The sequence below is a fragment of the Mustela erminea genome, chromosome 11 (assembly GCF_009829155.1).
Source record: "Mustela erminea isolate mMusErm1 chromosome 11, mMusErm1.Pri, whole genome shotgun sequence".
NCBI classification, from domain to species: Eukaryota; Metazoa; Chordata; class Mammalia; order Carnivora; family Mustelidae; genus Mustela; species Mustela erminea.
The window spans coordinates 85,199,527-85,224,601 of NC_045624.1; the positions used below are offsets into that span (position 1 = coordinate 85,199,527).

Here is a 25,075-nt window from a genome sequence, read left to right on the forward strand (position 1 = left end):
TTCAAATCAGTCACTTTAGTAAAATCAAAGACCACTGATCACAGATCATCATAATACATGTAGTAATAATAAAAAAGTTTAAAATATGGTGAGAATTACCAAAATGTGACACACAGACACAAAGTGAGCCACTGCAGGGTTGCCACAGATCTTCAGTTTGTGAAAAATGCAGTGTCTACACAGCACGAGAGAGCAAAGTGCAATAAAGCAAGGTATGCCTTTATTCATTTTGTGTGTCATAAAAGTCTAAAAAGTAACTTGTTAAAAATCATAGAATCTTAACAAAAAGCATAACAAGTAGCAAAAATAAGACCTATACACATACCCACCCTCAAATGTAACTCAGTAGCTGATAGGTAGACTCTTAGTGACATAGTGAAAATTTGATGAAAATGTAACTGTATTAAATGTACTAAGAATCAACTTCTTACGATCAAATCATTTGATTTTAGTAAGGAGGCAATAGAGTTAGCTTTTTTGGTCCCCAATCTAAAGCAATAATATAAATTTGTTTAATAATGTTCTGAATGATAGCATAATCAAATTATTTTGTGTATATTAAGAATTTTTGAATTAGAAATTTAAGTTACTTTGTCATTTTTTTATTGTTACTCGTAGAATCTTGTGCCTTCCTGAAATTTACATTTAGTTTTAATTCGCTTTTAAAGCCCTATTTTCAACATTTCAGCCATTAAGAAAAAAACCTCATTAAATCCTTTAAGAATACTTACTAGTCCCGTCACTGGATAAAATCAGTATCTGCAGACCTGATCTCTTTTTTTCTTACCCATTCTTATTCTACTCAGCCAGTACCACCTCAAGCATAATCTATTTAAAAACAAACATCATCTTTCCTTTGCATAACCCCTGCTTCTGTCTTCTCTATTTTCCTTTATTTGGTCAATCCCTCAACAAACTTGTATTAATTATTGAGCCAAACACTGCTAGAAACTAGGAATGAAAGGTATCCTCTGAGAAGGTTACATCCTAGTAAGGCAAGACAAATCAGTGAACATAGTAAAGTGGAATGAATGTATTAAATGTATGTATACGGTAGAGTGAAAGCACATGACACATCTAAATTAGACTAGCATTGTGAGTTTGAGTAAGTGAGAGAAGTGCAGCATAGCTAGAGTACAGAGAGTAGGGAAAGTGGCATAAAGGAAGGCTGGAAACTTTGGGAGGGGTCATATCATATAGGACTGATTTGGATTTTATACTAAGTGCATTGCAAAGACACCAAAAGGGTTTCATCTGGGTTTATACAACCAAATCGGTGCATTACAAATGTGCACTAAATTTTGAGTGGAGAAAGATTGTAAGGGACAATGGTGAGTAAAGGAAAATCTAATTAGCATGTTACTGCAGTTAAGTCAGGAGAAAGAGGTTAGTGGCCTGGACTCCGCTGCAAACTATCTTAAAATCAACAAACAAACATATAAGCCTTCAATAAATTTTGGTTGAGGAAATAGGTAATTGGATGCTGTGAGAAATATAGATGCTTACTTTATTGGTTATTATGAGGCTTCTCAAAGTATTTGTTTTCTAGTCCCTCCTTCCTTCCTAAACCAGGAAGGCCCAAATTGCAGAATGAAGTTTATTTCCTGCCCACAGCGTAAGAATCTAGGAACTAATCATCAGAATTTTTTTGTAGAGTACCACATGACATTAGCCCCAGTTGTATCTATAGATTGTCTCTCATTAGTTTAAATCTATTAGAGTAATTGTGCAGAGGGATCTCAGATAAAAAGAGAGCAGTTCCTTTGGAGGGAGCTGTGTGAACAAGTGACTGAGTTTATAGAAGCTTTCATATTTCATTTTAATTCTAAAACTGTTTGGTGCCCCGAAGGCCACAGACCTTATTTATCAAATGGATGGAAAAATTTTTTTCAAAGTTTATTTGACAGAGATCACAAGTAGGTAGAGAGGCAGGCAAAGGGCATGCTCCCCGCTGAGGAGAGCCTGATGCAGGGCAGAATCCCAGGACCTCGAGACCATGACCTGAGCCGAGGCCAGAGGCCTAACCTACTGAGCCATCCAGGCGCCCCTGGATGGAATAATTTGAGGGGCCTTTTTCAAGAAAATCAGGGAAATTTTCTTTTTCTGTGGAGATTTCCAACATGAAACCCAATTTTGGAAATAATGAGCAGCTTTATATGTGAGTTGTTATTATAGGCAGCTGAGCTCAGCTCATCTGGGCCTTCCTTACAGAGCCTATGAGGCATAGAAACAGAAATACCCTCACTGCTAAAAAGTCTGGGTTATATCTGTAGCATGACTTTTGCATGATTTCTGCAAGAAACCAGGCCCGTAAAACTTAGTCCCTAGGGCTCAGGCTTCCCACAGGGTTTGATGTGTCAGCCCTGTAATTTTATTTGATTTCCTGCTTCATGGTTTCCTTCGTTTTTGCTGTCACTAATAACTGTACCTTGTACAATTCTTAAAGTGATTTATAAGTATTATATGCTATTCGGAGGTCAAAAGAAAGCCCGGGACTCTCAGGCTGAAACATTTATTTACTTTAAAAGCTGTGCACAGTGTATATTCTTTGGGGTGCATTTTTTAATCCTTATAAGATCCTTGATTCCAAGTTTTGTGCTCTACCCATTTATGGCAAATTTAATGAGTGGTGAGTGTTTAGGTAACATATATCTTAGAAGAAATTGACTTCTCTGTTAGGTTTTAGTCTTGGTTTATCAACTTAGATATGAAACCTCACTGTGTATATCAAGACATTCTGTGAGCCCAAAACTGCATGCGGTACAAAATCCTTTTGTCTTAAAGCCCCCAGTTTAGATGTTAGAGAGTATTAGAGAGGAAGCATGTCCAGCCAAATGATGTTTGCCCTTGTCTGCTTAGTAGAGGAGGTGATACTGTGTTTTCTTTATTTTAGTCAGACTGGAAATGTAAAGCATATAAAAAAATGAATTCATTTGGAATTAGACAACCAAGTCAAAAGAGAGTTCTGTGCTTTTAAGCCAGAGAGTTATACAGTTGAGGGTATTGTGATTTACAATGGAAAACTGGTGCATGGGTTGGAAAAGAGGATGAGATGGTTCTAAGCCCCCAGAATGCCACTTTTAAAATCTAGTGATGGTGTTTTCCTTCCAAAGGGGGAAAAATACCTAGTTTTTTGATATGACTCATAGAAATAATTCTTTTTTTAGAGCACACTGAAGTTTGAGTTTTCTCCAAGCTTATAGCGCATGGATTTGTCAGTTACGTAAATGTGCTTTAAGATGACATGGAAGAAATTCAGTAAGAGAATGAAGAGTGCTATAGGCTTATGGCTGTCTACTTAAAAATACTTTGACAGGGAGCTAATGTGGGAAAACTGCCTTCAGATTGTTTGTGCTTTTAATGTGTTTTTGTTTCCCCATCATTTTTTAAAGTGTAAGATACTGTGAATGTCATAGATAATTAGACATCAACTTTGTTAATGTTTACCAAAAAGACCAGGTTTTGTTTCTTTTCATCTGCAAACATTACCTGTAAGGCTAGACAGTAAATATATTAGATGTTGCAGGCTACATATTAAAAAAATGTTTTTTTAATAACCCTTTAAAAATGTAAAAGTCATTCTTAGTTCTTAGGCCATAAAAGCAGGCCTCAGGCCAGATTCAGCCTGTGGGCTATAATTTCTTACCATCTAGACTAGAGATTAAAGTGCAGGCCCTAATCTTAGAGCATATGAATTCTGTTTGTAATGCTTGGGGATTTTGTTTGTTTTTGTTTTTGTATTTATTGTAGTCATTTAAGAAATACCGAACCATAGCCAAATCTTATCCTGAATGATATCTCCCCAGGAATGAGGAAAAAATGATTTATGCCCATAAAATTGTGATTATATAAGATTTAAGAAACAGTGCAACCATAGAATATATATATATTGTGGCAAATAAAAACACAAAATGTTCAGCATCACTAGCCATTAGTGAAGTGCAAATTAAAATCAGAATGAGATACTGCCTATTAGAATGGGTAAAATAAAAAATACTGATAATACCAAATGCTGGCAAGTATGTGGAAAGATTGGATTTCTCCTACATTGCTGTTAGGAATGTAAAATGATATACCTACTCTAAAATTCAGTCTGGCAGTTTGTTCAAAAACTAAACTTAAAACTACCATATGACCCAACAATTACACTCCTAGACATTTGTCTTGGACAAATAAAACTTAAAGTTTCACATAAAAACCTGTACACAAATATTTATAGCTTTATTTGTAATATCCAAAGCAAGAAATGATAATACCCTTCTGTTAGTAAATGGTTACACAGACTGTAGTATGTCTATATAATGGAATACTATTCAACAATAAAAAGGAATGATACAAGTGTACCTGGGTGGCTCAGTCAGTTAAGCATCTGCCTTCAGGTCAGGTCATGATCCCAGGGATTGGCCCCACACCCACCCTCTGCTCTGTGAGGAGCCTACTTTTCCCTTTCCCTCTGCCTGCTGCTCCCCCTGGTTGTGTTCACTTGCTTGCTCTCTGTCAAATAAATAAATAAATAAAATCTTAAAAAAAAAAAAAAAAAAAGAATGATCTATTGATAAATATAACTTAGATGGAACTAAAGGGCAGCATGCTGAGTGAAAAAAGCCAGTCTCAAAATGTCATACACTGTATGATTCCATTTATATGACATTTTTAGAGTGACAGTATTATAGAAATTGAGACTAGACAAGTAGCTTCTGAAGGTTAGGGAAGGAGATGGAGGATAAGACTATAAAGAGACATCACAAAGGACACTTGCTTTGTGGTGATAGAACAGTTCTATATCTTCATTTAATGATGTCATAAATCTATACATGTGATAAAATGTCATAATAGTAAACACAAAAAGTGTATGCAAAAAATGATGAAATCTGAGTAAGGTCTGTAGTCTGATTAATTGTACTTTGCCAACCAATTACTTGGTTTTGGTAATACAATATGATTATGAGACCATTGGGAGAACTGGGTTAATGGGTGCTCCGGACCTCTGTGAACTATTTTTGCAACTTGTTATGAGTCTTTATTATTTCAAAATAAGAAGTTAGTGTAATAGAGGGAATGAGAGAGAGAAAGACAATGGGGAGAGGGAGAAAGAAACAATGGAAGTTTCCAGTCAAGAAATGGAATAAAACTGGTAAAAAATACAAATCAGTGGACTGATTTACCCTTTTATCTAAAACAACAACAACAAAATTTTGTAAACAGAAAAAAAGCACGAGTAAACAGTTTCTAAGACATTATATATCAGGTAAGGAGAGAAAGTGATCACTGAGGGATGGGAAATAAACCAAATGAGCCCCTGCCTAGTCCTACGAGAGTCTCCAGGTTGTGGTACACAGGGAGAGGGAACCACTGTGGAACCCAGCAGACTCCCAGAGTTGAGGAGACCATGATGAGAGTCCAGACCAAGACAGTGAGAGTTCATAGGACAAAGTACCAGAGGAAAAAGAACCTTGGTGTTTGCACCAGTGCAAGAACACTGCGAGACTGGAAAAAAACATAACTTACAGGGCATTGGGTAGAACACTTAGTTGTTAGAAACAGTTGTCCCTAGACTGAACATTCCTCTAGAACTGCCTAACAAATCACTAAAGCAAGAGATAAAAGGCTTAAACTGTTTCCAAGTAACGTAACTGCATCCCTGAACCAAGCTCAAGATTTACAATATCTGGCATTCAAAGATGATCAGACATGCAAAAAGGCAAGAAAATATAACCCATAATAAAGGGAATATCAGTTGAAATCCATCTAGAACAGATACAGATGTCTGAATTAGCAGAGAAGGAAAATAAGAGAGTTATTATAACTGTATTCTACCTGTTCGAATATAGCATAAAGTTAACTAAAGATGAAGACATGAAAGATGTAAAAAAGATCAAAATTGGATTTCTAGAAATGGAAACTGCAATGTCTGAACTGAAAAATACAGTGGATGGGATTAAACAAAAGATTTGAGGAACAGTCTTTCTGAGAATTTCTTGGGCAAAACGGATTGGCTACTTGCTCAAAACCTAGAGTACTGTTGACTTTGTTATTAGTCCAGGTAATTGAGAGAAAATATAAATGATGGAAACATTAAAACTAGCTCAAAAATATTTTCTTGTCGGTAATGATAAGATGCCTGGAGTTACATTTTTGTCAGGGGGAGACTGTAAACAGTTATTGAATGTTGACAACATTAAAACATTTGGTTATAGAATTGTGTGTGGCTAGAGGTTTTATTTGTGAAAAGTATGCCTTAAAATAATAAAATTTCATGTTTCATAGGTGTATGATTTACTTTCCTAACCATTTGGTAAACTTTTTGAGGATATTAGCATGTCTTTGTACATCTTTTGAGTGTAAAGATATAAACTACGTTAGCATGGTGCTTCCCAATAGTGGGTGGTCAGTAGTGTATAAAAATGTAAAAGAGGGAATCCTCCAACTGTGAACATTGAAGTTAAATATGCTGCTAATAAGGCAGCACGGAAATTATCTTCTGAACCAAATGTTTAAATAAAGTCTGTTATAAGGGTTGGGAGAGGGAGGTGGAGTTTCAGAACAAGGGAGTGGAAAGGAGAAGCTCACCTTAGCCAAGAAGCTTTTTAAGCCTATTTTTAAACCAGAGAATTTAATTTTGCAAAGTATTACTTAGAGGCCTATCTTTGTGCACAGCTAGTGCTGATTAAATCAGGTATATTTGGGGTTAAATAATGATTAATGCTTCTCAACTAGGTATTTCGGGGAAAATAAATAAAAGAACTTGAAAATTCATATATTTATATGGTTGGATTTGGACAGGGCAGACTTAGCAAACACTGGAGTTTAAAAACGTGTTCTGAGGGGTATCTGGGTGGCACCGTCAATTAAGTGTCCAGCTCTTGGTTTCAGTTCAGGTTATGATCTCAGGGTCCTAAGATTGAGCCCCACATTAGGCTCTGTGCTCAGCACAGGGTCTGCTTCAGATTCTCTCTCTCCCTCTTCCTCTACCTATACTGCTCGTGCATGGGCCTCTTAAATAAATAAATAAATAAATAAATAAATAAATAAATAAATATTTTTAAAGACACCCAAAACCATGTCCTGAAAACAAACTTTTCCTCCCACTTAATGGAAGCCAAACTATATAGAGATAAGGTAGTCATTTCACATTTTTGCCAAATACAACATTATCCTTGGCAAAGGGAATTAAATTTACTTAATTTGTTTTGTTGTTTTCTGCAACTGCAAGTTCCAATATGTGTTGCAAGATTTTTGTAGGAGGGAATTTATAAACTTCACAAATTAGAAGTAGAGTCTCCACAGATTCAGGCCAACCAAAGTATGAAGATCTTTGGGTAAATTACTTATAGGCAAAATAGGGAAAGCTGTTTTCAAGCAACCTAAATGGAATTGTTTAAACTGTCTTTCTTTTTGAGTATTGTTTTTAGGCTAAAATTGCTATGTGTTCATTTTGTTAGTAGCAGTAGCATTATGTGCAGTATAAGGGCCAAGGGCAGGCTGTCCCAAGATGGACTACTTTGGGATCAAGATTATTTCAAGTCAAAAGTAATCAAAACCTAGCAGAATGCAGGTAAAGCTGTCTGCCTCCTCCTCAGCTGCATAAATTTACATTGGAAAGGAGAGTCTGAGCCAGCAAGAGAGCTATTAACAGAGACTCCCCTTTACCTTATCTGCATAATGGGACAACTTTTGTTTCTCAAAACATCTCCCTTCACTTTCCTGCTAATGGTCTTCTCCCCTTTGTATCAGGCTGATCCCTCTCCTTAGCGTATATAAACTTCATATTGCCTCATTGTCTTTGGGATTTCATGTCTGTGGATTCCTCGTGTACACCTATTAAATTTGATATTTTCCTGTAAATCTGTCTCATATGAGTTTGGTTCTAAGTCCAGCTAGAAGAACCCTAGGGCAGGGGAAGGCCTTCCACCCTTACAGTAGCCTCTACTGCTCCAAAAGGAAATGAGTAGATTGGTTTCTCTTTCCATAAGCAAGAAAAGCATGACCGCGGATGCAATGAATATTAAAGAAAAAAACCTTAGATAGTTGGGAAAGCCTTACTGTTGTTTATACTTTGCTATTGATGCCAAATGGTGTGAAAAAATAATAAAGGTGGGGTGCCTGGGTGGCTCAGTCAGTTAAGCGGCTGCCTTCAGCTCAGGTCATGATTTCAGGGTTGGTATCAAGCCTCTCATCAGACTCCCTGCTCAGCAGAGAGCCTGCTTCTCCCTCTCCCTCTGCCTGCTGCTCTGCCTACTTGTGCGTGCTCTCTCTCTCAAGTAAATAAACATTTCTAAAAAACAATAATAGTAATAATAAAGTTAGAGCAACCAACACTTAGGATTTCCATTTCTTTCCTCTGCATTTATTTGAATTACTAGGGAAAAAAATCTGTGTTATAGAAAGACTCTTGGGTGCAGGTACCTCGAAATTGTGACCTACCAAATGCAGCACAGGCACAAAAAGGACATTTAAATTGACAAATCTGAACCCCTTAATAATGAAGAGTTGGAAGAAAAAAAGGAGCTCCCATGAAATAACAAAATTCAGCTAGGTAAATTTGAAAATCTAAGTGGCTTTATTAAACAATTTATGAATTGGGCAGCACCTCACCTAGTGAGTAGAGAGGCACACCAAGGAGTTGTACAAAATGGAAGGTTTTTCCAGAGGAGAATGGGGGTAAGAAAGTTATTAGCGAAAGAAAAAGATTATTCCATGCTAGGCCCTTTCTAGGTTGAAAAAGCAAAGTGGTCTTATAATTCAAATGACCTCATCTTCCTCTGGGATGGAGGGATGGAGAGGGCCCTTGTGGCAAACTCATTGGCACTGACTGAAAAATTCCTGATGGACCAGCTAAGACTACATTTCTGGGGGAGTTTGAAACTGCAATTAGATTTTGTATTAAACACCTGTTTGGGAACTTGGCCTAAGTGACACCATTTGGGCTTGGGATGGTTTTTTTATTTTGGGGGGTTTTGGGGGTGTGGGGGGGGTTGTTTTTTTTGTTTTTTGGGTTTTTGTTTGTTTGTTAGTTTTACATTTCTAATACATGGATTTACCAAAAGGAATGAGATTTAACCAGTTTACTGAGAAGTAGAGTAACAATAGTAAATAATAATATAGAGTAGTAATTCTAAGGTAGAGAATACATAAATAATTCCAATACATTGAAATATAGCAAGAAAAGTGGAAAGAAAAACTCCAGAGGAAGTCATTGGATACTTGAAAGATACAATTAACTCTAAAACATAGACGAGATTATGACTCAGATGAAAGGAGAGGCAAGAACTCAGAGAAGAATTTGTATCAAAGAAGCACTTGACAGGAAGACTGGATGGTACAAAGCACCTTTTCATCAGCTAGGAACATCACATGGTACTAACAAAGGAAAAAGCTATACTAAAGAAAAGAATTGTTTCCTGATTTTTGTGCTTGGAGTCAGCAAAGAAAATATGTATGAAGAATTGAGACAGTGTATTCACAAGTCTTTTCAGTTCAGATTTGACTGGTCTCTTAAATCCAGAATGGCAATGGAGCTTAAGAGGACATATAACACCTTAATTACCTTGATCAAAAGAAAAAAACATGGAACTAGAAGAGAGATGGGAAATGAACCAGGTGAGCTCTATGCCTGCTACAGCATATTACCTGGAGGGAGTTTCCACGGTGCAGGGCAGGAAGGGGTAATACAGACAGAGCCCGACAGACTCCACTAAGTATCTGGGGAGACCAGGACTGCTAGATTTCCCAAGAGAGAATTCAAGAGAGGAGGGAGCTGCACAGGGTGCCTGAGAGCATTCAGCAAAGTACTGATCAGCATGTGTGTCAGGAAACTACCTGATACCTGCCAGAGTGTGATTGAACCTCAAAATGATTATGCTGAGTGAAAGCACCTAGACTTTATATATATATACATACATGTATAGATGTATATGGTTATGTGTGTGTGTATATATATATATATATACAGATATGTACATACATACATATATATACATATACACACACATATATGTGGTTTTATTCCATTCATTAAAATTTTAGAAAATGCAACTAATCTGTAGTGACACAAAGTAGATCAGTGTTTAGGATGTTGGGGGGGACTGTCTGGAGGTGACAGGTAGGGAAGGGACAGGAGGAAGAGATGACAAAGGAGTATGAGGCAACTTGTAGGAGTGATGGATATGATCATTATTTTGATTGAAGAGATGGTTTCACAGAGTTTTACATATGTCAGACCTTACTGTATTGCATATGTTAAGCACTTAGAGTTTGTCAGTTGCACTTAAACCTCTTTTTAAAGCCAGCATACCAAAAAGACCCACAAAAATCCAAAAACAAATAAAGAGTAGCTTCCCTTTCAGTTGTTCTGAGAGAATCAAAAGAAGGAACAAGCCCAGGTAACCCCTTTGCAACTCTCCCAACTCATATTATCTTTTTTAAGACTTTTGTGGTTACAAAGTATTTTTCAGCTTCAGAAATGTGTGGTTAGGATCTATGTAGTCAAATACTGCTCTTGTCAATGAAGATGTAACTGTGTAATTTTGTGTTTCAGGGCTCATGAATCAAGCAAGCAAACATGAAAAATGGATTAAGGCTGATGCCCCAGAAGGCACTGTAAATCTTAGAAGTCAAAGCTGGTTTCAGTCCCTAAAACTGCAGGACTGAGAATGATTTGAATTGTATTTATAATTTTGAGCAATGACTAACAGATCTGTGACTACAAAAATGCAAACAACACAGTTCATATAAATGCTGAAAACAACAAACCAGAATGAATACTGGTGAATTGTCTTGTGGGAGCCTTTTCAAAATTTGTATTTAGCTATTATATTTGTTTCCTATTGCTCTGTAATGAAATTACCACAAACTTACCATCTTAAAGTCACACTTTTAGCTCACAGTTGTGTGGGTCAAGAGACCTGCATGGCTAGGTTCTCTGCTCAGGGTGGACAGGGCTGGACTCGGCATTACCCAGGCTTGTTCTCATCTAGATGATCTGGGCGGGGAAGTCTACTTTCAAGTCTGTTTATATTGGCAAGATCCAGTTCCCTCTGACTACTACTGAGGTCTCTGTTTTCTAGCTGTCCATCAGTGATCCCTCTAAGCTTGTACAGGCCATTTGCATTCCATCTCATGTGGCCCTCTCCATCTTTAAGCCAGCAGTGATGCATTCGGATGTTTCTGGTACTTTGTATGTCTGACCTCTTCTGCAGCCAGCTGGAGAAACTGCTTTTAAAGGTCTTAACTTGATTTGATCAAGCCTGCCCAGAATAATCTTTGTTTTGCTGTATAATGTAACATAATCATGGGAGTGCTGTCTCCTCATATTTATGATTTCTGTTTACACTCAGGAGAAAGAGATTATACAAAGGCATAGGTAATAGGGAGAAGTTGTCTTAGAATGTCTTGCACCACAGCTCTCGTAACATGTTTGCTGCTTAGAGCCTCTTATGACAGTGTAAATTTAAGCTGTGAATAAAAACATCTAAAATGGGGGCACCTGGGTGGCTCAGTGGGTCAAAGCCTCTGCCTTCGGCTCAGGTCATGATCCCAGGGTCCTGGGATCGAGCCCCGCATCGGGCTCTTTGCTCAGCAGGGAGCCTGCTTCCTCCCCTCTCTCTGCCTTCCTCTCTGCCTACTTGTAATCTCTGTCTGTCAAATAAAATAAATAAAATCTTTTAAAAAAAAATCTAAAATGTGATGCATTTGCTACTGATTTCTCTTTTTTTGGTGTAATTTAAGATATAATGCATTGGGAAGAGGAGAAACATTCAGTGATTTTTCACAATGAAGAATTGATTTTCACTTTAACAAGTGTACTGTATAAAGTTATTTCCTGAATTCTCTTTCAAACCTTACTTGTCTACTTCTGGGATATTTAACTTATATAAGACTAAATAGTCCTATCTTTTGGATTATGTCTTTAATGATAAGGATAAATCAGTTCTTAATGCTTTCTAATAAACCTTCTCAAATACTATGATTTTTAATAATCTCTTTGTTAATATTATATTTAGAGCTCTATTTTTAACTTTATAGTTACAAAACAAAAAGTGAACTTTGTGGAATATCTCAAAGTCTCCTTTAGTTCAATCTTCATGAAATCAGAATTTATAGAAGTTGGGACAATATTCATGTTTGTTTGTTTGATGTGGTTATAGTGTAAGTGTGCTAAATTATTAAGTAGAGGAAACTGTAAGGCAATGAGGCAGTTTTTATAATCTTTTTCACCCTCATGCAATTATATAAATATTTATTTTCATGACTAAAAGTAAAGTTTATGAAATTAGTCAACAACAGCCAGAAAGGTCATGAGCAGAACAGCTGTAAATTGTATTTAAAATTATTAAAAGAATTGTACATATTTGAATCACATAGTCAAGTCCAAACAGAAAGGATAAGCTGCCATATTTTAGTCTCTTGAATACTCACCCATGGATAGCAAATGCTTAAGAGCTGAAGACCTAAGTAATATTTTGGTTGTTTTGAGTGCTTTGCCCTGAGAACTTGAAGATTTCTCCACATGTTCATTCTGCTTCTTGGTAACCTTTTAGCTCACCTTTTCTAACATCTACCCCTTTTCTTTAAAGAACAAATATGCTCCTGTTTTTGTTTAAAAGAGGATCTTTCTCAAAGAGTTTTGGAGCAAGCTTTGACAGTTAAATACTGTCAAAGTATTTAACCTGCTTGGTTTCTAGGGAACATAACAGGGTATCTTTCTCCTTACCCTTGGTCTTCCCCAAGTAGGTTTTATTCCTTTAGAAAGCAGTTGTCTCTTTTATAGGTCTCTCCAGTTGTGTGCGTGAAACACTTAGGGATCAGAAGCCAGTTTTTCTGCAGCTGCCAGAAATCTCTAGATTTAGTTAAAAATTACCCTGTTAAGTCATCTTAAGTTCCTTGGCTCAGGTCTGAAAATTTCCTACTCAGCTGATTCCCCTGCTGTCCACTTCTGTGGTTCTAGGAACCATTCTACAGCTAAGTAATACTACCTTATTTAAAAACTCTTTCAAAATCAACCTTAAAGGGGAGAATTATTAAAAGCATTTATCTAATACAGAAAACCTTATAACAATACCTTGTGTAGCCCATTTTAAACTTTTCAAAATTACTCATATTCTTTACCTTGAGTTTATCCTTACTTCGAATTTGTGGGATACAAGAAGACAGTGACTAATTTCACTTAAGAGATAAGGACCAACAGCATTTTTCACAGAACAAGCAATCCTAAAAATTTTTTTTTCATAGAATAAACAATCCTAAAATTTGTATGGAACCAAAGTAGACCCTGAATAGCCAAAGCAGTCTTGAAAAAGAAAAACAAAACTGGATGTATCAGAATTCCAGATTTCAAATTATTTTACAAAGCTGCAGTAATCAGAGCAGTATGGTACTAGCACAAAAATAAACAAAGACCAGAAATAAATACACAATTATATGGTCAATCTTCGACAAAGGAGGCAAAAGTATGCAATGAGGAAAAGATAGTCTCTTCAATAAATGGTTTTGAGAAAACTGAACCACTTTCCTGCACCATACACAAAATAAATTCAGATGGATTAAGGACCTAAATGTGAAACCTGAAACCATGAAAATCCTAGACGAGCACAAGCAGTAATTTCTCTGACACTGGCTGTAAAAACATCTTTCTAGGATGTCTCCTGAGGCAAGGGGGAAAAAAGCAAATATATTGGACTACATCAAAATAAAAAGCTTCTGCATAGCAAAGGAAACAACCAACAAAACTAAAAGGCAAGCTACTAAATGGGAGAGGATACTTGAAATGACATCTGATAAAGGGTTAATATCCAAAATATGTAGAGAACTAATACAACTCAACACCAAAAAGCCAAATAATCCAATTAAAAAACGGACAGAAGACATGAACAGACACTTCTCCAAATAAGGCATATAGATGACCAACAGACACATGAGAAGACATTCAGCATCATTATCAGGGAAATGCAAATTAAAACCACAATGAGATATCACCTCATACCTGTTGGAATGGCTAAAATAAAAAACAAGAAACAACAAGCAGTGGTGAGGTTATAGAGAAAAAAAGAACTCTCTTGGACTGTCAGTGGGAATGCTAACTGGTACAGGCACTGTGGAAGACAGTGCAGAAGTTCCTCAAAAAGTCAAAAATGGCTCAGTCATGCATGGCTCAGTCAGTTAAGTGTCTGTCTGCTGCTCAGCTGGGACTGAGTCCCCTATCGGGGACTGGCTTAGTGAGGAGCCTGCTTTTCCCTCTGCCTGTGCTCTCTGCCTCTGACAAATAAAATCTTTTAAAAAATTAAAAATAGAGCTACCATATGATCCAGCAATCACACTCATGTATTTACCCAAAGAATATGAAAACGCTAATTCTAAAGGATATATACATCCTTATGTTTAGTGCAGCATTATTTACAATAGCTAAATTATGGAAGCAACCCAAATGTCCATCAACAGATGAATGGATGAAGAAGATGTGGAATATATATATTCAATGGAGTATTATTCAGCCATAAAAAAGAATGAAATCTAACCATTTGCAACATGTTTGGAGCTAGAGAGTTTTTTTAAGGGTGCCTTTTGTGGGGGAGGTTTAAGATTTTATTCATTTGAGAGAGAGCACAAGCAGAGGGAGAGGCAGAGGGAGAGGGAAAAGCAGACTTCCTGCTGAGCAGGGTGCCACACAGGGTGCCATCCCAGGACCCCAGGATCATGACCTGAGCCAAAGGCAGACATTTAACCTGCTGAGCCACCCATGCGCCCCAGGAGCTAGAGAGTATTATGCTAAGTGAAATAGGTCAGAGAAAGACAAACACCATATGATTTCATTCCTATGTGGAATTTAAGAAACAAATAAACAAAGAAAAAAGACAAATGTAAAAACAGACTCTTAACTATAAAGAACAAACTGATGGTTACCAGAGGGGAGGTAGGTGGGGGAATGGGTGAAATAGGTGAAGGGAATTAAGAGTACACTTGCCATAATGTGCACTTAGTAATATATGGAATTATTGAATCAGTATATTGTATACCTAAAACTAAGATAACACTGTATGTTAACTACACAGGAATTAAATTTTTTTAAAAAAAGGTAAATAATGGAGAAAATAGAAAGGTTAAAAGAATTATCCAATATTACCAACACAGCTTGTTTGTGGCAGTCAGAACAGAGCTGGGCTTTTTCCTGGACGCTGTCAACAGTAGTATCACATAATATCCAATAATGATAATACTAGCCTATAATCATTTGAATTCTGTAGTTATTATCTTTTCCCAGAGTGGTATAAATCCATAGGTGAAAGCTTATTAAAAATAACAAGGTGGTGCACAATAACCCATACCTCTTAGCATAAAGTAGGGGAGAGCACCTTTTTGACATAGCTAGTTTTTAAAATTCCTCCGTAGCGGGGCGCCTGGGTGGCTCAGTGGGTCAAAGCCTCTGCCTTCAGCTCAGGTCATGATCCCAGGGTCCTGGGATCGAGCCCCACATGGGGCTCTCTGCTCAGCGGGGAGCCTGCTTCCTCCTCTCTCTCTGCCTGCCTCTCTGTCTACTTGTGATCTGTCAAATAAATAAATAAAATCTTTTAAAAAAATAAAATAAAATAAAATTCCTCCGTAGTGCCAATGTGATTAAAAAGAGACCTTTCTGAAACATTGCAGACTTCCTGTCAATTCACAGGTAGTTCATGTTTTATTTAATTTATCCCTGACTGTTAAGTCAAATGTAGAGGTGAGTCTAGGGTCAAATGGCATTTAGTTCTTATTGTTACTTATCTGGAAATAACAAGAAAGCCTTGTTTCTGTTAAAAAATGTAAGTCTATATTTTATATCATCACAGATTCTTAAAATCATTCCCCTGGCTCAAACTCTTTCGCTGACTCATAGGACCAACTCTGCTTTCTTTTGTTAAGAAAAGCTTCTAAATTCCTTATTAAAAAACGTTACATCTCTCAGGATTGTTTTATATAACTGTAACCTTGGATTTGGTAATCTCATTACAACTATTTGATTAACGTAAATTTAAGTGAAAAAATTACATAGTAGCAATACTTGATTTGGCTTTTAAAAATCATGATTAAACCAATTAGAAGAACTAATAATGTATTTAGAAATATCTGTAGTTGGACTAAAAATCAGGAGATGGTTTGCTGCTTGTTTACACTGTTGTGATCCAGCTGGTAAAAATACTTGCATCAGATGAAGTTATCAAGTTCTAGATTTTTTTTCTTCTTCCTGCTTGAGGCTGAAGGTCATGCTAGTTCCTCTTCACTATTGTGTGTTGACTCTGTCAGTATGACTTCTTCATCTCCTTTAAGTGGTGTTTCCTCGTTTTGTTTTTTAAGGGGCTTGCCTTCATAATCATAGCCAAACCAAAATGGAGGGTCACTAGGGTTATATTCCTGCTGCTGAACTATAGACGACATTCTCTTCGCTGCCTCCCTGCAATAATAGTGATTCACGTTAGACAGTTGCAGGAATAATTCCTAATGCAGAATAACTAGAGCAAATTTGGAATTACAGAACTGTCACAAGTCGAATGAGTGTCACAGCTGTCTTGCAATCCTGAGAGGGAGGGTAAGGGTAATTATGCAAATATGCAGGGTCCCAAAGCTTAAGTAGCTCAGTAGCCCTCTGGTTGAGCCAGTTCAGAGATTAACAGACTCCGAGAGTGGGTAAGGAAACCATGCATGGCAATGGAGTGGAAACACCGAGGGCACTCTGTAGTGCCCTTGAATGAGCGTTCTGCCTGGAATTTCCAGTTTCTTTGGTGAGGGAGTACCCTAACCACCCAACCTGTGAACTCCCCTCATGCAGGAACTCTTAACCCAGAGTCCACAGATCCCTGTTGGATACATGGATGAACTTCAGGGAGGTCCATGAAGTCCCTGAAAATTCATGCAGTTTTGTATCTAATATACATTTTTCTGAGGAGAGGGTTTGTAACTTTCATCAAACTCGCAAAGGTGTCAGTGACCAAAATGATTAAAAATATAATTACTTTCTTAGGAAGTAAGGAAGAAAGCAAAAAAAGCATCTAAAAGTCGTTCTGGACCCATTTTAAGATGGGGCAAGGGGGTTTCCACACCCAAGCTTTTCTTAGCAGCTGGGTGTCTTACGATTCAACTCAATTCTGACACTACCTACCCAGAGACAACACCGGATACCACAGGTTAAAGGCTCGGTCTCACTAGACTGCCCTCCACTTTAGATACCAGTCGCGTCCAGGTTGGTGCTCAGGCGTCTGACTGACCAGCTATAGAGCAGAAGTTCCAACACCTCCGGCCCCCAACCCCCGCCCTTCTTGGGTTTGAGTAATTTGCTAGAGTTGGTCACAGAACTCAGAGAAACATTTTGCTTACTGGATCATATTATAAAAGGTGTAACTTAGGGATAGCCACATGGTAGAGATATATATAGGACAGGGTGTGGGGAAAGGGTATGCCCTCTCCAGATGCACCACTCCCCAAATCTATGCACATTAACCAACCGGAAGCTGTCCAAACCCTGTCCCGTTAAGAGTTTATGGAGGCTTCATTATATGAACATGTTTGATGAAATCATTGCCCATTGGTGATTGATTTAATCTCCCCTCCCAGGAAATCAGAGGGAGAGACTGAAAGTTCTACCCCTCTGTTTATGGTTGGTTTCCCTAGCAACCAACTTCCATCTGAAGGTGCTTTCCAAAAGTCACTTCATTAACATAAACCCAATTGTGGTGGGAAGGAGTTTGTTATAAATAACAAGGCACCTATTTAACCTTTATGGCTCTAAACTGATTTCAGGAATGGGGTACAAGACTGGAAATTATGACAAGATGAAATATTATGACAAAGATGCTCTCATTGCTCTTATTGACCAGGAAATTTCAGGGGTTTTGGGAGATGTGAGCTGAGAACCATGAAGGAAAACTAAATATATATTGGTCATCTAAATGACCAAAATATATTTCCCATAAAATCACAGTATCACGGCCTCAGAAAAAAAACAGTATATCTAACTTGAAAGTGCCTTTTCAAGGGTAGAACAGTGCCATTTTTCTAGGAAGTTGGTTTGAATGTTGAGATCAATACTTTAAAAAAAAATGAGTAATTGACTATTACCATATCTTACATTGAGTTATATTAATTGCAAACTTCTGGAAATAGTCATTGATATAGAAGATGGTATTACCAAGTGCTTTGAGTTAAATTTGTGCTCAATGGCTATATGAGTTCAAGCAGCACAATGAAATTGGAAAAGGCTGAGATGCATCAGTTGTTTAAAATGCTATTTCATTTACCAAATTTCAGATGTATTAAATTATAACCAAACTCAAAAGGGAGACAGCCATAGCATTGCTAATTCCATCTCTTACCACATTGCTTTTGGCATATATAATTGCCATCACATAACACAAAAACTAAAAACAAAACAAAAAAACCACACGTTTAAAGAACCATATGAGTAAAAGCAAATTATATAAATTTCTAGTTCTGAGCCATCAATTCTATGAACTAAAACTTGACAAACAAGTGTCTTCTCTTTAGAGAAGTACTTATTCTCAAATTTGAAAATGATAAGTTTATGGTCAAAGATGAAGTTTTGCATTGTTAATGTTTTAATTTTTTTTAAGTGTGGTCCTACATTTGAAACTTCTTATATGATCTTTATATGTCCTCTAAGTAGGACATCATTACACAGTTATAATAGTGTTATATCTTTAGCTCTCCCCCATTTTCTTCTGAAGACTATTCTCGCTTTCCAATTCTATGGAATTGAGATTGCCATGTTTTTGAGGGTGTTTTCCATGAGATTGTTTTCCCTTGAGTACTTACTGCAACATAATACCAAGTGTTGAGGGAACCTGAAGAATAAAATATTGGCACCATCACTTTCAAATATAAAACACTACCCTAGGCAACAGAGTTTCATCATTAGTTACCCTTCACCCCATGTCTGCCTATTTAAACTCAATCAGTCTTTCAAAACTTCAAACCAGTCCAGCCTCTTGTAAAGACCCAACCCCAATCACTTCCTCCTCTGAATTCTATAGGAAGTTGATCATGGAGTTAATTATTTTCCAGTACATAGTTTCATGGCATTAATTGTCATTTTAAACTTTATTATTTTCCTTTTGTTTGAGAAGGTAATAAGTTATTTGAGGATGTATTCCATTTCTTCATTGACATCTTCAATGACAAGGAAAACAAGATATTTTCAGCAGTTTACACCAAGGGAAGTCCTTTTTGCTCTCTTCTGCATGTTTGTTTGAGGCATTCGTAGGTTGCTATTCCCAGCACCTCTTGACCCCCTGCCTCCCAAATAGCAGAGCTCTGGACACGCATACGGTAGTTCACAGTTGTTGGTCATGATTCAGTGTCACTGATGACAAGACCAGTACAATTACAGGCAATAATGGTCTTGACCTTTAGGAAACTGATGAGTTTGGGGAGTAAAAGATTTGTAAGTAATTCACCAAAGAATGTGTAACCACTGGCCTCAGAAGAGCAACAGTTCTTGAGCGGTGTGATAAGCCATAGGTTGATAAGTACTCTTAATCCTAAATTTAGTAACATTTAAATAATGGGTCATACTACAAGCTACAAGCCCCAGTAAATGCGATGATAATTAGGGCAAATAATGGGAGTTTGAGGGGAAAACAAACAAACAAACATGAGAGGTGGGGATACGGAATCCTCAATATAGACAAGAAAAATAGGGAATGAATAGGGAAGACTGCTCATTAACTACAACGCAGTGGGACAGAATCAAAATGAGTTTCATGTTGAGTACTACCCGTGGGGGTAGTACTCCATGGTTTATGCTGTTAACTTTAAGCAGAGCAAGAGCAGTTTTATTTAAGATAAAAAATAAGTTTATTTGGGAATAACAGAGGAATTGCAGTTCAGGGCAAGCAATCTATGGTAAACCATAGGTAAGTCCAAAAGGGAAGCTCAGCTTTTGTAATGTTTTTGGAGGAAATTGGGGAGGGTTGTTTTCAACAAAGGTTTATTGGAGAAGAACAAGAGTTTGAGGTTGTGGCAGTTTCTCACTGACTGCAAGTGGCAGGCAGTGCGTTGTTGCTGGGGCAGGGAGGGATCCCCCTTCCTTTTCTCAAAAGCAGGTGATAAAATTCCTGTGAAAAATGTCCTCCCTTTTTGAAATACAGTTGACCCTTGAAAAACACAGGGGTTAGGGGTGCTGATCCCTTATTTCTTGTCTCCATGCCACCCTTACCTTAGCTTAGTGGTAAGCACTGCTCTTTGTTCTACCCATAGTCATCTTCAGTGGAACTAAACATCCGAGAGTCCCCTGACCATTGGGGATAATGGTTACAGACCAGAGAGGAGCAAAGGATCAGGTCTCAGACCCTTCTTCCCTTCCCTTCTTCCGCCAGGAAGTAGGAGGTTGACGGCTTTCTGTAGTCTAGAATATTTCTAAGGCATATCTTAAAGTGTGTATGGTTTCACAGCAAGGGTAGTGGGGAAAAAAACTGAAAATCTGAATCTGTCCTGGGGAAAATCTGGGTTTATTAGAATTTGAATGCCAGTGTAGACTACTCCCTAATCCACTTTTTCTCCACCTTTTAGAAAATCCACAGCCCCTGAACATGCCGCCCTCACCACTTTACTCAGACCTTTGGCATCCATCCTTTTAGGACTGACTCCTAACACTCAGGACCTGGCCAACAGGACAGATCAGCATGGTCATTGCCAACAAATATCTCTGAGTTCTTTTTCAAACATCCTGTTTTGCTGTGTGTTTGCACATATGCACTTTTGAACAGTATCCAGAAACTTGAAAAGGTAGAAATGAATGTTCCTGCCAAAAAGAACACACACTCTCTTTCTCTCTTTTAAAGTAGTTTGGTGTCCCGGTATGGTCAATATATGGAAGCTAGGAAATGCTGAAAAGAAAATACATGGTTAGGAATTACTGTGTGTTCTGACTTTCTTAGCGTGCATATGGAATCCTTTGACTCCCTTGCACTCTGGCTTGCCCTAAGTGTCTTTAAGGTCCTTGGATCTTGTAGGAGATGCTTTGGGAACCAAATCTGTGCTGCAGAGGTTAGTATTCATTACTCCTTTAATTGGTGAGACAGGTTTATCTGAGTTAATATAGAACATGATTTTCAAAATGATATGTCAGAAACATTGTGAAGTATCCCATTAAATGTTTAATAATAATGAGGTACTGAATTTTGTAAGTGATTTTTGGGTTTTATAAATTAAAGGAGGTTCGAGGTGATTCCCTTGCCCTCACACACATTTCCTCCTAGTTTCTTGAGTAGGCAGAAAAGGAGGGGCAGTATTGGAGCCAACACAAAGACCACCAGTAATCCAAGTAAACTGAGTGCAACAGAACTCATGTCTCCCTTTCTTCAAATCCTTTGAATGTTAGAGCTTTCAAAAAGCTTAAAAATCTCTAATCTAAAGGCAAAAGAGCAACATAGTAATGATAAAGACAGAGGTACAAAGTATAGCTCTTTTATTTGTTTGTTGACATTGAGAGTTATTTAAGCTGTTAAATCACTTTTCTTATTCATTTTTATGGTAATGTGGGTATTTATGAGGATTAGATGAGATGGTGAACATAAAATAGGGTTGACATGATGCATAGCAAATAATTGTTAAGAAATATTATTTGTTATACTAATAATAACATTAAGTAGTTCCAGATCACAAAGGTCTTTTTCCCCAAAGATTTTTCCATGAGCTGGAGAAGAGAACTCTGGTTAAGTTTTATTTCCTAACAATGGGCCTTTCTGGGTGGCTGGCTAGTAATCCGTGCTGCCAGCAGCTGTTTAGAGAAGGCCTTCAAAAAATCTCTGTCCTGCTCTTTGGGGCTCTAGAGGCCACCAAGACTCTGCTCTTCAGAGTTGAAAGTTTTGGACTCTGGACACAAAAATGTCAGAAAGGGCCCTCTATTGTTTGCTAATTATTGACTTAACATCTCTTTTACCTCTTTGTGGTTCCGTCCCTCCTGGGTTGTGCAGACCATTGTTTGGGTCTTTCTCCCTCTCTCTCACTATGCTTTTCTTCCTTTCCATGCTTTCTTGTTTTTCCCACAGAGGGCCATACATTGAAAGGCTGGTTGGACATAATTGCTTCAGATCTAGTCAGATAAGCCTTGTCATGTTTATGATCATAGTTGCTACTTATTCCTCCTTGAATTAAAGGAGCCTAGATTGTGTCTCCAAATGGTGCTTCTGGAACCACTTCTTGTGATCTCTTCAGGCTCTGGGACTGGTAGAATGACAGCATATCTCATGCTGGAAGCTCTCTTGCAAAAGAGCTGTAGCCAGTTTGCTCATCAACCAAAAATTTGCTGCTCCCCTGGTTCAGCATCACAGGCGTCTTTGATTTGCAAAGCTGGTACAATATTTTTAGAGCCCATTGAGTATGGGACAATTTATACATAGAAAAGTTTCTTCTGATGGCTGTAATTGGATTTTTTAAGAGCCACATCATACAATGTTTTCATGTTCAAATGGAATCAAATGTGTGGGAGTCCAACACCGTGTTATTCAAAGCCCCTGAACCTCCTCCCAAATAAGAAAAATTTCCTCTCCCCGACTACCAAATGTTCCATTTCACCCAGACAAAAGAGCCACTGCAGTTAAGGGAGCCACATGAGCCCTTGTAAGAGCAAACAACTCTACTTTTTTAGAGTGAACCAAGAAAGGTAAGTGATTAGACATCGTCATATACTTGAGTCTTGAAAGGCTCATCCAAAGATTTAAGTGAAGAAGGAAGCTGCTATATAATCCTTAGAGCTGACCCCAAAACAACCTGACTCTGGCCAGGCCTAAACACTTCTCCAGAGTTTTCAGGACCGGGTATTTTGGGAGCCTGTTGGCTGAAAAACAGTGCCCTGTCCTAGAAGCTGGAAGTCAAGACAAGTACTCGGAACCTTACTAGTGCAAATCTTGAGACTCTCCAAGCCACTCTACTGTGGGGACTGCCTTCTTTATTGCTAGACAAAGATAGAATCAAAGGATTATTAGGCCTCTTTCCTACTGGAGCTTAGCAGGGGTGGGCGTATGAGGAAGACTGAGGTGGTTTGGCTATTTTAGACAATGAGATGGACAAAAGCCAGTTCCCCTCCAAGCCCTAGACCATGTTTTCTTCTTGCTGGTAGGGACAGCCACACTTGGTTGTAGAAAACAAGAAAGACCCTGGCTGTCCTAGCTTGGGGAAAGGAATTTTTCATAGATCCAGTAGTTAACTAGAGTTTTGTATTGGGTTTTGTTGGCCAAGCCTAGCTAGTAGTAAAGTCTTACTTTGCCTTGTTTTGTTTTCTTCACATATTTTTTATCTAGAGACTTTGAAGCAGAGTGAGCAGTCAAAGGCAGGATTAGGATATTACCAGATATTTTGGGTCTTCTTAACCAAACGCCATTATTTATCACGTTTTAATATCCCATACCATAATTAGGTTCATAGGGGCTCATGCCAGAAATTCTCCATTAATTTTTACTTAAAATCCCACTTATGAGAAGTTCAGTGATATTACCTCCCCAAAAAAGTAATTGTCAAAATGCAGTCAGAATATTAGGAGCCAAACTGCTTTGTGTAGTATGTTATTCATTCATTGTCATCCTATCCAAAGTTGTGTGTTTAATGATATGACAAGGTTGGCAGGGACTCCCAGGACCTTATTTCATGGTACCCTTTTTCAATGAAGTTAATAATATCTGTGTCAGTCATCTCTAGACCTATTGAGAAGAGTTGAGTCTCCACTCCTTTTCAAAAAATTTCAGATCTTCTTCTTTTTTTCTCATTCAGCTGCCATCCCCTGAACAGGCCTGGCACTGAGAGTGCCTATTTTATAAGTAATAATTTTTGTGTGCTCCCCCCACCCCCCGCATTTCATTTTAACACATACAGCTTTGGATCAGAAACCATTTTTCTTCCCTCAGGCTTCAAGTGAGCAGATCTCATACTTCAGTTCATGCCAGCCTGCTTACTTAAGAAAGTTCCTCTGTGAAATATATGTGCTTAAACTCATTATACTTTGATAATATTAATTCTTAGTATTCATTTTTCCCGCCTGCAGGAAGGAACCAGACCTTCAGGGATTGGTCAAGAATTCTCATTTTGAACACTCTACAGTTTACTTCATCAGGTCAGTTAAAACTACATTCACATTTTTACTCTCCATCATAGGGAAAAAACTAAACAAAGAAACAAATAGCTGCTTTATATTTAAAAACTCACAGGGTACACACTTGAGACCTTCTACTTGCTTAGATGGCTTATTTACCCAACTTTTGCTTCAATGGAAACATTTTGCCAGTTATGGGAACCTCTGAAAGCCACTCTTTGTTACTAATGGCATCGTCACATATTCTGTTTTCTCAGAAAGTAGTTCTCAGAGCTTTTCGTATTCAGGTCCATACTTACTTGGAAATACACCTGCAGTATTGCATCTTAAGGATTCGAAGTTGTTTGCAGCCTCTCTGAAGGTCCTCAAGCATTTGGTCAGTAAGCAGGACACAACCAGAAATATCCAAAATATGCAAGTAATGGCATTTTGCGGATAACACCTCCATCGCTGAGTCTGTAATCTGAACACACAGCCAAAGTGAAGTACTGATTCTTCCAATGAACTCCATCCCATAGAAGAATAATGTACTAATCAGTTTGGCCACTGTAACAAGATGCCATAGACTGGATAGGGTTTTGTTTGTTTGTTTGTTTTTTAAAGATATTTATTTATTTGACAGACAAAAATAACAAGTAGGCAGAGAGGCAAGCAGGGGGTGGGGTGGAAGCAGGCTCCCTGCTGAGCAGAGAGCCCAATGCAATGCGGGGCTCCATCCCAGGACCCTGGGATCATGACCTGAGCCAAAGGCAGAGGCTTTAACACACTGAGCCACCCACGTGCCCCTAGACTGGATAGTTTAAATAGCAGACATGTGTTTCTCACAGTTCTAGAAGCTGAGAAGTCCAAGATGGGGTTACCCACAGACTGAGTGTCTGGTGAGGACCCTCTTCTTAGCTTTCAGATGGCTGCTTTCTTACTGTATGTTCACAGGGCAAAGAGATAGCTCTAGTTTCTTCCTATACTTAAAAGGACAGTAATTCCATCATGGTGGCTCTACACTCATGA

General features: G+C 37.9%; 2 protein-coding genes and 1 long non-coding RNA gene across 8 annotated transcripts in view; 2 read left to right on the forward strand and 1 right to left on the reverse strand.

The window, feature by feature from the left end:
* FAM185A (family with sequence similarity 185 member A) overlaps window positions 1-11,538 on the forward strand; it is a 53,245-nt gene extending 41,707 nt beyond the window's left edge. For both annotated transcript variants that reach the window (XM_032305363.1, XM_032305364.1), the window contains one exon: window positions 10,538-11,538. In XM_032305363.1, the coding sequence (XP_032161254.1) occupies window positions 10,538-10,650 (113 nt within the window). In that variant the 3' untranslated portion in view covers window positions 10,651-11,538. The remainder of the gene's footprint in view (window positions 1-10,537) is intronic.
* Window positions 11,539-16,028: 4,490 nt separating this feature from the next.
* FBXL13 (F-box and leucine rich repeat protein 13) overlaps window positions 16,029-25,075 on the reverse strand; it is a 247,282-nt gene continuing 238,235 nt past the window's right edge. For all 5 annotated transcript variants that reach the window (XM_032306078.1, XM_032306079.1, XM_032306081.1 and 2 more), the window contains 2 exons: window positions 24,367-24,530; window positions 16,029-16,420 (listed from right to left, as the gene is read on the reverse strand). In XM_032306078.1, coding sequence (XP_032161969.1) covers window positions 16,231-16,420; window positions 24,367-24,530 — 354 coding nt within the window. In that variant the 3' untranslated portion in view covers window positions 16,029-16,230. The remainder of the gene's footprint in view (window positions 16,421-24,366; window positions 24,531-25,075) is intronic.
* LOC116569671 overlaps window positions 24,020-25,075 on the forward strand; it is a 71,657-nt gene continuing 70,601 nt past the window's right edge. Inside the window, exon 1 of the long non-coding RNA XR_004277127.1 lies at window positions 24,020-24,088. This is a non-coding gene — a long non-coding RNA (uncharacterized LOC116569671). The remainder of the gene's footprint in view (window positions 24,089-25,075) is intronic.